General features: G+C 56.6%; 2 protein-coding genes across 6 annotated transcripts; one reads left to right on the forward strand and one right to left on the reverse strand.

The window, feature by feature from the left end:
• Nucleotides 1–144: 144 nt before the first annotated feature.
• On the reverse strand, nucleotides 145–6,378 carry TP53I13 (tumor protein p53 inducible protein 13). Of its 5 annotated transcripts, none has more exons than XM_063705861.1 (8): nucleotides 6,109–6,378; nucleotides 4,774–4,923; nucleotides 4,228–4,296; nucleotides 3,955–3,996; nucleotides 1,583–1,711; nucleotides 1,245–1,445; nucleotides 605–1,160; nucleotides 145–490 (listed from the first exon to the last, which is right to left on the reverse strand). In XM_063705861.1, the coding sequence occupies exons 1-8, from the start codon at nucleotides 6,376–6,378 to the stop codon at nucleotides 378–380; spliced, it is 1,530 nt and encodes a 509-aa protein (XP_063561931.1). In that variant the 3' UTR covers nucleotides 145–377. The 5 variants fall into 5 exon arrangements, with proteins under 5 accessions (XP_063561931.1, XP_063561932.1, XP_055244586.1 ...); XM_063705862.1 differs by lacking the exon at nucleotides 6,109–6,378 and adding an exon at nucleotides 5,342–5,474 and having other exon boundaries at nucleotides 4,774–5,044; XM_055388611.2 differs by lacking the exon at nucleotides 6,109–6,378 and adding an exon at nucleotides 5,045–5,270.
• ABHD15 (abhydrolase domain containing 15) lies at nucleotides 6,347–12,675 on the forward strand. Its single transcript, XM_019027179.4, has 2 exons — nucleotides 6,347–7,227; nucleotides 10,233–12,675. The coding sequence occupies exons 1-2, from the start codon at nucleotides 6,347–6,349 to the stop codon at nucleotides 10,756–10,758; spliced, it is 1,407 nt and encodes a 468-aa protein (XP_018882724.3). The 3' UTR covers nucleotides 10,759–12,675.
• The last annotated feature ends 711 nt before the right edge of the window (nucleotides 12,676–13,386 follow it).

Genomic DNA, 13,386 nt, shown 5'->3' on the forward strand with positions numbered 1-13,386 from the left:
ACCCACGAGCACATTCCTAAAGCCCCATGTCCAGGGACAGGTTGGCCAGCGGGGGCGGGCTGCCTCAAACACCACCTCCATGGCCTAGGACTAGGGTCCGGGTGGGAGTCTCTGTGCGGCAGATGCACAAGCTCAACTCCAGAGTCTACTAAAAATAATTTAATTAGAAACGGAGTTTTGGCAAGGGAGGCAGAAGCGGCTCCTTTTCTCCCCTTGGCCGCCCACTCAGCAACCAACAAAGAGGAAAGCCCCCGCAGTGCTCGGCCAGTGCCGCGCCATCGCCACCAGGGGGCGCCCCGCGCGCGGTCCACGTGGCAGAGGTCGCGGCCTCGCGGCGCGGGGAGGAGCCGCACGCCACAGTGGCAGGTCCCAGGCCGTCACTCCGAGCTCTCGCCTTCCGGGCCGCTGTCCGGCGTGGGCGGGAGGAGGGGTCTCCGGCGCGAGCGCTTGACCCGGCGCGAGGGCTGCAGCAGCCTCCGCTTCAGCACAGCTGTGGGCCGGGCGCCGAGCAGTCAAGGGCGGGAGGGCAGGGAAGCTATGGGGGGCGGCGGGCGACGCGAGGTGGGGCGGGGGCCTCGGGTAGGGTAGGGAGGGAACTCCTCACCAGCCACTGTGTCCTGGCTGTCCGCTGTGGGCCCCCAGTAGATGCTCTCCCCGCGTCGGAAGTTTCTGTGCAGCCGTGTGCAGAGCGTGGCCAGGGTGAGCAGCACCAACAGGAAGGTCAGGGCCATGGCAGCCCAGGCGGCCTCTTCAGTGCGTGGGGTGGGGCCCCGGGCTGCCCGTGGAGGCGCTGCTGCGCGAGGGGCCGGGGAAGCCTGACTTGAACAGACACAGCCCCCTGGGCTGCCTTGCCCGTTGGGCACCTGAGCCTCTGTCCTGGAGCTGGCATTGCCTCCAGGCGCCCCCGGCAGCAGGGAGACAGTGGGCACAGATGGGGCATTACTCTCCCTACCAGGGATTCCCACCATGGGCTGCTTGGCCTTCAAGCTCCCTGGGGAAGCAGAGGGAAACCTCAGGGCTGAGCGAGTGGGCTGGGGACCAAGGGCAGCCCGCAGCCTCCGCCTCTTGGCACCACTGGGAGAGGGCTGCCTGGGCCCTTGAGATGTCACCTCTGTGCCGGGGGGCCGCCAGCTCCGCAGAGCGAAGGCCAGAGCCAGGGCCTAAGGAGAGGGGAGAGAGCAATCACCCTGCTGCCCCTCTCAGAGAACCCGAGGACCAACAAGCCTGGGCCCAGCGTCTCTCACCTGCACACACCCTCTTCGGCACAGCCTCCCTCTACCAGGGGTTGGCTCGGAGGGAGCAGGCCCCGAAAGGCTTTCACAGTAGATCCATGCCTTCTTCTTCCTCTGCTTCCTCCTCCGCCTCCTCATCAGCCAGTGGGCAGCCCAGGCTGGCTCTACCCAGGCCATCTCCAGCGCCAGCCCCCATGCAGTCAGCACCAGGGGCTATGAGAGGAGGTAACTGTTAGAGCTACGAGGAAGGTGGGGACAAGCAAGAGGAAACCCTTGAATTTTCCATTCCCCGCACACGGGGCCATAGCCTTCTGCCAGGGCCAGGCAAGTGCCTTTCATCAGCTACATACCCGATCCTGCGTGAGGCTGAAGTCAGGGGTGAGGGAAGGGTTAGCCATACAAGCATAGGCCAGGAGGGCAAGCTGGAGCTTCAGCCAGGGATGGGCACAGGGGTGGTAGAAGAAGGTGACATCCTCAGCCTGGAGGAAAGGCACAGAGACATCAAAGCAGGCCCAGAGCCCTCCCAGAGAATCTCAAGTTCTCCCATCCAGGGGACCAGTTTAAAGGTACTCCCAGGATAGCTGGATGGCTCTTCTACCTTCAGGGCCCAGGAAAGGACAAAGGGCCCTGGGTATTGGCATGTACCCACTCTTGCCTCTGAGTGTTCCTTTCACCCTTCCTCTCCATCAAGTGCCACCCTTCAAAGCTCACAGCATGCCTGGATAATCCTGCCAGACTCAGACCACACTCTAGCCATATTTCCCTGCAAGTGTAACAATGGCTCTACAGGTCCACAATCCAAGCCATAAGCATCCCCCAAATGAAGACCATCGATCCAATCTATACAATCTCCCAAGAGCATCCAAATACAGGGCAGGCAGGCAGCAGGTGCACAATCTCAGGATGGAAATACTCCATCAATCATTCATTATTCTTTGATTGAGTTGACTTGGTGCTCAGTGCTGTGCTAGATGCTGTGGGAGATGCCAAAGAACTCCTGGACTCTGCTTGCAAGGTGTGTGTAAGAAACTCAGGAAAACAACTAATGCAAATAAAACAGCAAACTAATAAAACTTAGTGATTAGTTGTTAAATTATCAGAGATAGATTCAGAGGAGGAGGGGAGGAATAAAGGCTGATGCCATCGGGCAGTGTCTCAGGGAGAGCTGATGCCTGCTGGAGCTGGGAAGATGGCTGGGGGAGTATGGCAGGAGGGCAGGGAGCTGCACTCTCCGAGTCAGGATAGGCCAGGTGTGGAGGAGAATAAACAGGAGCAAAGGGGCTGTGGTGAGGGCGAGGCTGGCACTCATTTGTGTGGCAAACAGCGCGACACAACTGGAGAGGAACCAAGGATGTGGAGAGGTCAGACGAAGCTTACTTAAGTAAGGCCTGAAAAGCCAGGCCGGAGAATATGGCCACGATAAGGTGGGAAATAAGGAGCCATTGACAGTTTGTGAACAGAGGAATGACTTCATGAAAGGGCTGTTTGAGGAAAGGAATCTGGTAGGTGGCGAGAGGCAACAACTCTTGGCCTGGAGCTATTACAGAGATTTTTTTTTTTTTTTTTTTTTTTTTTTTGAGACAGTCTCGCTCTGTCGGCCAGGCTGGAGTGCAGTGGCATGGTCTCGGCACACTGCAACCTCTGCCTCCTGGGCTCAAGCAATTCTCCTGCCTCAGCCTCCCAAGTAGCTGGGATTACAGGGGTGTGCCACCACGCCCAGCTAATTTTTGTATTTTTAGTAGAGACAGGGTTTCACCATGTTGGCCAAGCTGGTCTTGAACTCCTGACCTCAGGTGTTCCACCTGCCTCAGCCTCCTAAAGTACTGGAATTACAGGCGTGAGCCACCATGCCTGGCCAATTTAAGTTAGGTATTTCAGGCCAGGCATGGTGGCTCACACCTGTAATCCCAGCACTTGGGAGGCTGAGGCAGGCAGATCACTTGAGGTCAGGAGCTCAAGACCAGCCTGGACAACATGGTGAAACCTCGTCTCTACTAAAAATACAAAATTAGCTAAGCTAGGTGGCACACGCCTGTAATCCCAGCTGCTCGGGAGGCTGTGGCATGAGAATTGCTTGAACCTGGAGGCAGAGGTTGCCGTGAGTGCCACTGCACTCCAGCCTGGGCAACAGAGTGAGACTCCATTTCAAATAATAATAATAATAAGTATTTCAAAGGAAAAATCAGAGGAGCTGGCGATGAAGATGGAGACGCTGCCACGGAAGCTGAGCCCGCAGTGTGGAGCCTGGCAACTGGAGGCACACTCCTTGCACGATGCAGCTCTGTACTGTACACGGTGCTGGCACATACCCTCCCTCGCTGCTCACAGGTAGAGACAGAATTAATACCCTCTCCTACAGAAAGCTGGGGCCCACAAAGTCAGGAGACTTCCCGCTGTCTCCTCAGGGAGCTGGAGCCTGGATTTTTCCAGCTGCTCTCAGAGAGAGTTCCACTCACAGCCACTTGTCCACAGAGCCAGCTACCCAACAGCATCCTGACACAGCATTGCAGATGACAGGCCTATGGCTCACTGTCTTTGAGCCATCTGTCCTGGGGCTGATCTGTCCTGGGCTTGGAGGTGGGGCGGAGAACTAGAACCCTGCCTCTGCCTGAGGGAAGTGGTAAGGAATGGGGCCGATCAGCAGAACAGGCGGCGAAGCCTGCTAGGAGCGCCTGTCTCCAGGCGTGGACACCAAGGGTGGTGGGCCCCTGCTTGTACTCACCTGCCCTGGGCTCACTCGTGTGTAGGTCACTCTTGGTGACACCTATACATGGGGAAAGAACAGAGCTTAGGGCAGTTGGGGGACTCCGTGTGTGTGTGGTGGGGAGGGGACGGCAGGCCCCAAGCGCCAGGCTGGGATGGAGAAGTTGGCTACTGAGGACTGAGGAACCGGCAGAGGTCCCCAGATGGTGACTGTGGAGGGTGCGGCGAGAACGGAGCGGGACTGGGCTAGCCTTTCACATCCCTCTCTCCCTGGGCCCTCCAGGGCTCCTACCTGCGGGGGCAGAGGCCACAGGCTCTCGGGACAATGGGCTCCCGCCTCCTCCGCCGGTCCAGCCATCACCTGTGGGTCCAAAGCGAAGAGCTGGGGTGCTGGACACGGCGAGGCCCTGCCCTCTCTCTCCCCAGGCCCAGCCCGCCAGCGGAAGAACTCCGCGTCCCCCTCGGCGCGCCACTCCTTCCAGGACGAACTTTTGGAAAAGCGCTTTGAGCTCCCGGGCCGAGGCCTTCCCAGGAGCGGGTCACCTTACCTCGCTGGGACCCAGGAGCCTCGCGAGGGTTGCCAGGAGAAGCAGTTGGGGCGAAGGCTGAGGAGGCGCCATTCCAAGCGGCCCCGGGCCCGGCCCGCCGCCCAGCTGCTCCGCCAGCGAGGGAGCGCGCGCGTCCCGCCCCTCCAGCCCCAGCACCCCCGCGCCCCCGCGCCGCCCGCGCCGCCTGCGCGTCCGTTGGCCCTGGGCTCGCGCGCGCCCCTCCCCAGACAGTGGGCCCCCGGTATCGCCCCGCCCCAATGCCCGCCCACAGCCTCGGAGTGTGCGCGCACGCGTCTTAAACCCGAAGCCGGAAAAGTTAAGTGTAGGAGCCGGGTCAGCGGGCAAGGCTCAGTAGGGCAGGCGGGGGGCCCCTTTCCTCGTCCGGGGATTCGTCTCAGCAGGTCCCTGCAGTCTGTAGAGCAGCTGCACAGCTGCAGCGCCTGGATGGGATCATGGAGCGGAGTGTAAGGCCGGAAATGGAATCCCTGTGGACCGGGTGGCCCAGGCCGGGGAGACGGGTACACTCCCCTGGCAAACCCGCTTCAGATTTGTCGGTGTGACCTGCAACGAGAAGAGGGGCAGAATCATGAAGTCAGGAGGAGCTGCTGAAGGGAGAGGGTCCCGCCTCTGGAGCTTCGCCGTCGGCCCACCCCGCTCCCGCCCTCGCAAATAGGGTCCAACGCGGAGGAGCCTCGGGAGGTGTCTCCGCTCCCCAAACTCTCCAAACCCAGAAGCCCCGGGAGGCCGGAGCCAGCCGAGAGGCTGTTGTCTTCCCCTCCTCCGCCGTCGCCCAGCGGTGGCAGGCGCGTGTCTAGAAAGAGATTGGTCGCCGCGAGATGGGGACGCCACAGGCCTCACCCCCAGGAGGTGCGCTGGCCCGCCCGCCCCGCAGCGGGGCGCTGGTTCTGGTTCCCTCTCCAGGATTTGGGGGGGAAACGTGGGTAGAGAGCGAGGGTCGAGATGCCTATCCCAAAGCTTGGAAACAGCGAGAACGTGTTATTTCCGTGGTCTCCCATGCACCCCGGTTTACGAGGCGTTCCTTGTAGGTCGGACGGGCATCCCTGTCGCAGGGCGCCTGAGTGTGTCCTTTTCTCCGACTGACTCTCGGAGGCTTGGGGCTGCTGCTTCTGGGGAAGCCACTCCCGGGCTGAGGATTTCCTTGATGTGGAGCCCCGAGCTCGCGGGGACGGGGGCGAGGAGTCCGCGGGACCCGCACTGATGCAGGCGGGGAAGCAGCAGCCTCCCGCCAGCGGCTCAAGACGCCGCGCTCGACCTCTCTAGCCCAGTGCCGGACCCCGCCCAGCCAAGTTATTGCGGGGCTGCGGGGGAGAGCGGGGCCGCCCGAGGGCAGAGCGCGCGCGCGGCCGCCGCCCCACAGGGCTCCGGGACCCGGCGCCCGGAGCTGCGACTTACTCACCTCTCCTTTCTGCTTCTTTTCATCGGCCTCTGAGGGCGCAGCGCCCAGGGTCCAGCGGAAGACCCTGATGACAGTCGGGTCCCCAAGCCTCGGCCTCCAGTCTCCCCACGTCTGCATGGCCAACACCGCTCTCCCCGGTTCGTGCCCTCCCCACTCCCTTCCGGCTGCCGGCGCGCCCTCCCTCCCTGGTGGCCCCGGCTCCTCTCACCCTCTGCTCCCACTTGTTGCAATTGCTGTACAAAGGGCCGGGGCGGGGGTGGGGGGGCGGGCGAGGGCAGCCGGGCCCGAACTGGCTGCCTCTGCCCGGCCACGGCCAATCCAGAGCGCGCCCGCGCGGGAGGGCCCTGGGCAGCCGCCGCCGGCGGGCGGAGCCGCGGGCAAAGCGCGGAGCTCGCCGAGTAGACGGCCCCGCCGCCCGCTGCCCGCCGGGGCTCTCCAGCTTCGCCATGCCGCCGTGGGGCGCCGCCCTCGCGCTCATCTTGGCCGTGCTCGCCCTTCTCGGCCTGCTCTGCCCGCGGCTCCGGGGACCCTGGGGGCGCGCCGTCGGAGAGAGGACCCTGCCGGGGGCCCAAGACCGAGACGACGGGGAGGAGGCGGACGGCGGAGGCCCGGCGGACCAGTTCAGCGACGGGCGCGAGCCACTGCCGGGAGGGTGCAGCCTTGTCTGCAAGCCGTCGGCCCTGGCCCAGTGCCTGCTGCGCGCCCTGCGGCGCTCAGAGGCGCTGGAGGCCTGCCCGCGCTCCTGGTTCTCCGGGCCCCACCTGCAGACCCTCTGCCACTTCGTCCTGCCCGTGGCGCCTGGGCCTGAGCTGGCCCGGGAGTACCTGCAGTTGGCGGACGATGGGCTAGTGGCCCTGGACTGGGTGGTGGGACCTTGTGTTCGGGGCCGCCGGATCACCAGCGCCGGGGGCCTTCCTGCGGTGCTTCTGGTGATCCCCAATGCGTGGGGTCGCCTCACCCGCAACGTGCTCGGCCTTTGCTTGCTCGCCCTGGAGCGCGGCTACTACCCGGTCATCTTCCATCGCCGCGGCCACCACGGTTGCCCACTGGTCAGCCCCCGGCTGCAGCCTTTCGGGGACCCGTCCGACCTCAAGGAGGCGGTCACATACATCCGCTTCCGACACCCGGCGGCGCGGCTGTTCGCGGTGAGCGAAGGCTCGGGCTCGGCGCTGCTCCTGTCCTACCTGGGCGAGTGCGGCTCCTCCAGCTACGTGACAGGCGCCGCCTGCATCTCGCCCGTGCTGCGCTGCCGAGAGTGGTTCGAGGCCGGCCTGCCGTGGCCCTACGAGCGGGGCTTTCTGCTCCACCAGAAGATCGCCCTCAGCAGGTGGGTAACGGAGGCCGCAGACCAGCATGGAAACAATAGAGGGCCTGAGCTGGCTAAGAATCAGAAACAGCTATGCATAGCATTGGAACAGGCGTGGGCCAGTTTGGGCAAAGTTCTCTGAACACATCTTCCAAAGCCTTCCAAACCCTGTAATCTAGACAGAACCGGGGAAGCGGGTTTAAAGGTCATCGATGGACTCAGCTAGTATCACTGTGCTAGAGCAGGGACTCCTGCCCCGGCCCCTTGCCTCATCTCAGCACCCCCTGCTGTATCCTAGCAATCTGAGCACCTGGCCCACGACAGCAGAGATACCTGACATTTACCACTTAGCCCACAGCTTGACAACTCAGCAAAGAGCACTCTGGAAGCAATTGCAAACAATTATCTGCCCAGAATGTTTACTCACAGTCTCTGAGCCTGGAGGTGACAGGAATCAGAAATATGGTGGCATTTGAGGCCAGGTGCAGTGGCTCCCGCCTGTAATCCCAGCACTTTGGGAGGCCAAGGCAGGAGGATCACTTCAGCCCAAGAGTTTGAGACTAACTTGGGCAACATAGGAAAACCTGTCTCTACAAAAATTTCTTTTTTTAATTAGCCGGGTGTGGTGGCATGCATCTGTGGTCCCAGCTACTCAGGAGGTTGAGATGGGAGGATCACCGAAGCCCAGAAGTTCGAGGCTGCAGAGAGCCTTGGTCAGGACACTGCACTCTAGCCTGGGTGACAGAGCAACACCCAGTCTCAAAAAAAATTTTTATATATATATATATATACACACACACGCATATATGTAGGCATTTATTAAAATTATTATTTTTTTAATTCTTTTTTTTTTTAGACAGTCTCACTTTGTCACCCAGGCTGAAGTGTAGTGACATGATCTCGGCTCACTGTAACCTCCACCTCCTGGGTGCAAGCTATTCTCCTGCCTTAGCCTCCCAAGTGGCTGGGGACTACAGGCGTGCACCACCACACCCAGCTAATTTTTAATATTTTTTTGGTAGAGACGGGGTTTCTCCATGTTTGCCAGGCTGGTCTGGAACCCCTAATGTCAAGTGATCCGCCTGCCCCAGCTTTCAAAGTGCTAGGATTACAGGTGTGAGCCACTGTGCCCAGCTGTTTGTTTGTTTTTTGAGGCAAGATCTTACTCTGTCGCCCAGGCTGGAGTGCAGTGGTGGAATCACCACTCATTGCAGCCTTGAGTTCCTGGGCTCAGGTGACATTCCCAGCCTGCACTCTGGCTTTCTTAGGAGATGGCAGAATGAGGTCGAAGTCATTATGGCAACAGTGTGGTGTAGCAGAAAGACCTGGGATGTGGGGTCCAGACCCCCACCTCAGCCTCCCGAGTAGCTGAGACTACAGGCACATGCCACCATGCGCGGTTAATTTTTGTATTTTTCATAAAGATGGGATTGTGCCATGTTGTCCAGGCTGGTCTTGAATGTCTAGACTCAGGGAATCCACCCGCCTTGGCCTCCCAAAGTGCTGGGATTATAGGTGTGAGCCACTATGCCTGGTCAGAGATTAACATCTAATTTCAACTCTCTGAGGCTGGATTGAGCTATTCAAAAGACAGAGCTGCTCATCCTGGCCTCCTTGTCAGGATGCTAAGCCCTCTCCAGGGGGCTAGAAACAGCAAAGGTGTTCCCTGTTACCCAAAGCAGTTGCTCTGAGGCCCCCATTTAGGAATCCACCCAGTAAATTAATGACAGACTCAATTGCTTCCTCTGCCAGGCAGCACACTCTCTAGGAATATCTGCCCCAGGTATACCTGATCAACATCACACTCATGTGACATTACCAGGACAGGATGTTAGTTTAAAAAACAAAAATAAAAACAATGAATGCAACCTAAAGTCAAATGTGAATTATTAGCAGAGGTGTCACCTGCTGGTTTGGATACTCTGAGCAGCAAGTTCTTCTAGGAGCAGTTTAGGAGGTTACAGTTCATAGCAAGTTCTCCACAGAGGGCCAGAAGTTGAGGTTAGGAGAACTGTCAGCAGCTGTGAAGTCAAATGCTGCCCCTAGGGCACATAGACAGGTGCAGTGATGCTGTGAATGACAGGCCTAGTGGGCACCGTCACACAGGAAGGAGGGAGGAACCCATTGTTGTGCTGAGAAATGCCCACCCATGTGGCTGGATCTTCCCACTTCCCTAGAGAAGCCAGACACCTGCATTTTATGTGAAATCTTCTAATTTTATTATTTTATTTATTTATTTTTTTTTTTTTTTTGAGATGGAGTCTCGCTCTGTCACCAGGCTGGAACGCAGTGGCACGATCTCGGCTCACTGCAACCTCTGCCTCCCGGGTTCAAGTGATTCTCCTGCCTCAGCCTCCCAAGTAGCTGGGACTACAGGTGTGCGCCACCACACCCAGCTTATTTTTGTATTTTTACTAGAGATAGGGTTTCACCGTGTTGGCCAGGATGGTCTCAGTCTCTTGACCTCGTGATCCACCTGCCTCAGCCTCCCAAAGTTCTGGGATTACAGGCATGAGCCACCACGCCTGGCCAATTTTATTATTTTATATTATTTTATTTTATTTTTTGAAATGGTCTCTCTGTGTCACCCAGGCTGGAATGCAATGGTGCAATCATAGCTCACTGCAGCCTTGACCTCCCAGGCTCAAGCAGTCCTCCCACCTCAGCCTCCTGAATAGCTGGGACTGAGCCACCATGCCAAGCTAATTTTTTTTTTTTTTTTTTTTTTTTTAAGAGATGGGTTTTCGCCCTGTTGCCCAGGCTGTTCTCAAACTCCTGGACTTAAGTGATCCACCCACCTCGTTGGCCTCCCAGAGTGTTTGGATTACAGGCGTGAGCCACCGCAACCAGCCTTATCTGGTTTTAAATGATGGCCATGAAATTAAATGTTTTCGAAGCCCTAAATGGCCAAAGAAAGCCTCTGTGGACAGATCTGGCCTGCGGGCTGTCTGTCTCATCTGCTGTCACCTGATGTTCTCATTCTTCCCTCTCTTTCCCACCTTCCCCACTAAACACCTCGCTGCCAGGTATGCCACAGCCCTGGAGGACACTGTGGACACCAGCAGACTGTTCAGGAGCCGTTCCCTTCGAGAGTTTGAGGAGACTCTCTTCTGCCACACCAAAAGCTTCCCCATCAGCTGGGATACATACTGGGACCGCAACGACCCCCTCCGGGATGTGGATGAGGCGGCCGTGCCTGTGCTGTGTATCTGCAGTGCTGACGACCCCGTGTGTGGACCCCCAGACCACACTCTGACAACTGAACTCTTCCACAGCAACCCCTACTTCTTCCTCCTGCTCAGTCGCCACGGAGGCCACTGTGGCTTCCTGCGCCAGGAGCCCTTGCCAGCCTGGAGCCATGAGGTCATCTTGGAGTCCTTCCGGGCCTTAACTGAGTTCTTCCGAACGGAGGAGAGGATTAAAGGGCTGAGCAGGCACAGAGCTTCCTTCCTTGGGGGCCATCGTCGTGGGGGAGCCTTGCAGAGGCGGGAAGTCTCTTCCTCTTCCAACCTGGAGGAGATCTTTAACTGGAAGCGATCATACACAAGGTGAGAGACCTGGCCCGAGAACCCCCAAGTCCTGCAAAGAAAAACAGAGCTGGGCAAGGGGGAGTCCTGGAAAGATGGGGCGGACTGAACAGAGGGAGCTCCAGCTCTGTGCTCCTCATTCAGTCCCTCTCTCTTAAATTGGTGCCTTGAAAGAGAAGGAACGTCCTGCGAGCCTGCACTCTCTTCATCCTCAGCAGAACTCCTTCCTGGCCTCTGCTCAACATATCCCTACTCATCCGGTCAGCAGCGGCGCGTTCCAGTCACTGTCACCTGTCACTGACATCACAAGCCAAAGGATAGCACTTTTTCAATCCATGGACTCAGGAGAAAATGCCCTCTTACTGGCAGTGGCTAGAGGGATGAGACGTTTGTGTATGTCACTGGGCAGCGACCCTGATTCTCAAGCTGGAGCCATTTGATGTCATGAGGACAGGATGTTTGTGTCTCGGCCCCACTTCCCTCATTTGCTCTGTGGTTGTGGCGCCCTGCTTTGACCGAATGCTCTGGCAACTGCGGCAGCAGGCTTGTGTGTGTGAGAAGGGCGGCAGAGGCAGTGGGGCTGGCTCGCTGAGGGCTGAGCAGGTAGAGAATGTGAACGTCCATCTCAAGGAATGCGAAGGTCCAATCTCTCAGAGGAGCTCTGCAAGTCTCAGCTAGGAATGGGGCTGATCTGGCCCCCAAGCCTCACTGGAGAGATCCCAAGGGTATTTTACAAATAGGAAGCACTCTCATGCAGGATCTGAGGGCTTTGCTAGACCATGGTTCAAGGAGTCAGAATCTTGGCTACCCTACATGCTCCCTCTGGCACCATTTCAGGGGATTACTCCAGAGAGCTGCAGCGAGAACTGTTTATCTCCTGAGATGTGGACTTTCTCTAAGTCAGGAAAAGTACAAACCTCATAACTTAGGTGTTTTCTGGTTAGTTGCTCCCTTTTCTGATCCTACTACTGGCCTCTCCCTTTCCAGAGCCAGGAGACACATCTGGGACCAGAGGAAACAAAAGCACCAAGAGGTTGACTAGAGCTGACCAGTGATTTACAAATATTTCACATTCCAATGTTTCGTCTGCTCAATTATTCAAAAGGCCATCCCTGTAAAGGCAGAAAAGCTTCCTCTTAGATCTGGCCACTCAGCGAATAAGTGGGTATTTGGTTTTATGAAGAATAATGCTGAGGACTAGAGATATAGTATATCAGAGATAATATATAGTATACAGGTTGATCTAAATATTCTGGTTTGGATTAGGCAATTAAATTTTTTTGGCAACAAGACATATGTTTCCATGTGTTGCTAAGATTCAAAAACTTTGCCCTGAAGTTTTATTTTAATCGTCATTGAGAAAGAGGGCTCCTGTTCTGACCTCAAAAACAGCAAGGCTGTTGTAAAGAAGAGAGCTGCTTATACGAAAACCCACATTCCAAGATTTGGTATAAGGTATTCCTGAGGCCATGATTTCAGGTTTGGATAATCTTGCCCCAGATTCTAGATCTTGTTCTTCTAGATCAAATCAGAAGAAACTTTGAAATAACTCCAAGAATCTGCACTGAAATGTAGACAGCACTCGATAATCTAAGGGACATTATCTTGTTGTGAAAAATTATCTCCCTCCTGGCTGGGAGCGGTGGCACACACCTATAATCTCAGCACTTTGGGAGGCCGAGGTGGGTGGATCACGAGGTCAGGAGATCGAGACCTTCCTGGCTAACACAGTGAAACCTCATCTCTACTAAAAATACAAAAAAATTAGCCGGGCGTGGTAGCGGGTGCCTGTGATCCCAGTTACTCAGGAGGCTGAGGCAGGAGAATGGCGTGAACCCGGGAGGCGGAGCTTGCAGTGAGCCGAGATCGCACCACTGCACTCCAGCCTGGGCGACAGAGTAAGACTGTATTTCAAAAAAAAAAAGAAAGAAAAGAAAAATTATCTCCCTTCTCCCCACTTCTTGTTTCTCCTCCTCCATATTCCTCATCTGACGTTCTTTTGCCATTTCTAAGCAGGATAAAAAAAAAAGGAACTGAAATTAAGCTGCTCTACTGCCAGTGAACAACAGCCTTGGTGTAAGGCTTGGTGAGGGAGATTTACTGCCATCTGGCCATCCGCTACCACCAGCTGCCCTCCACATCTGGTACAGTGAGGATTTCAGTTAATTAGGGTCCTGCAGTCCCAGTTGCCCTGCAAAATGGGAAGCAGCCTAGTGGTTTTTAAACCCTAAGGCTTAAAGAGTCCCTAAGGGTGAAAATCTGCATAGTTTCTCTAGAAACTATCCAGATAACGCAAGACTCTGGTTCTTCAAGAGAATAGCTTTTGGAGAAATAGTGGTTGGTTTTCCTTTCCCTTTTGATAGGAAAGAAAGTTTTCCAGGGAGAGAAATGTATAAACTTTGTAGTTACAGTCAGAAGAATGGCAGAATCAGCCCCAGTTCAGGTTCCATTAATTCTTTTGAACCCTGAACTCTAGTGACCCGAACCCTAAAGTATTTTTCTCTTCCGTGGCCCTTGTGCCAGATGCACCCACTGCATATCCCAAGAACATTCTCTGATTTTCCCATTACTACTTGAAGACTAGGGCTGAAATGCCTGTTTTGTGCTGAGAAAGTGTAATTTCTGTTCAAGCAGGAAAGATTTGGATGGCCCT

The sequence above is a fragment of the Gorilla gorilla genome, chromosome 4 (assembly GCF_029281585.2).
Source record: "Gorilla gorilla gorilla isolate KB3781 chromosome 4, NHGRI_mGorGor1-v2.1_pri, whole genome shotgun sequence".
Lineage (NCBI taxonomy): Eukaryota > Metazoa > Chordata > Mammalia > Primates > Hominidae > Gorilla > Gorilla gorilla.

What these genes read in the sequence shown, in the direction of transcription:
- ABHD15 (XM_019027179.4), top strand. Translation starts at nt 6,347, where the DNA reads ATGCCGCCGTGGGGCGCCGCCCTCGCGCTCATCTTGGCCGTGCTCGCC. An exon ending in CAGAAGATCGCCCTCAGCAG is followed by an intron (nt 7,228 to 10,232) that starts GTGGGTAACGGA and finishes CCTCGCTGCCAG; the next exon opens with GTATGCCACAGCCCTGGAGG.
- TP53I13 (XM_063705861.1), bottom strand. Translation starts at nt 6,378, where the DNA reads ATGAGCGCGAGGGCGGCGCCCCACGGCGGCATGGCGAAGCTGGAGAGC. An exon ending in TGTGGCCTCTGCCCCCGCAG is followed by an intron (nt 3,997 to 4,227) that starts GTAGGAGCCCTG and finishes CCCCATGTATAG; the next exon opens with GTGTCACCAAGAGTGACCTA. An exon ending in TCAGCCTCACGCAGGATCGG is followed by an intron (nt 1,446 to 1,582) that starts GTATGTAGCTGA and finishes CTCCTCTCATAG; the next exon opens with CCCCTGGTGCTGACTGCATG.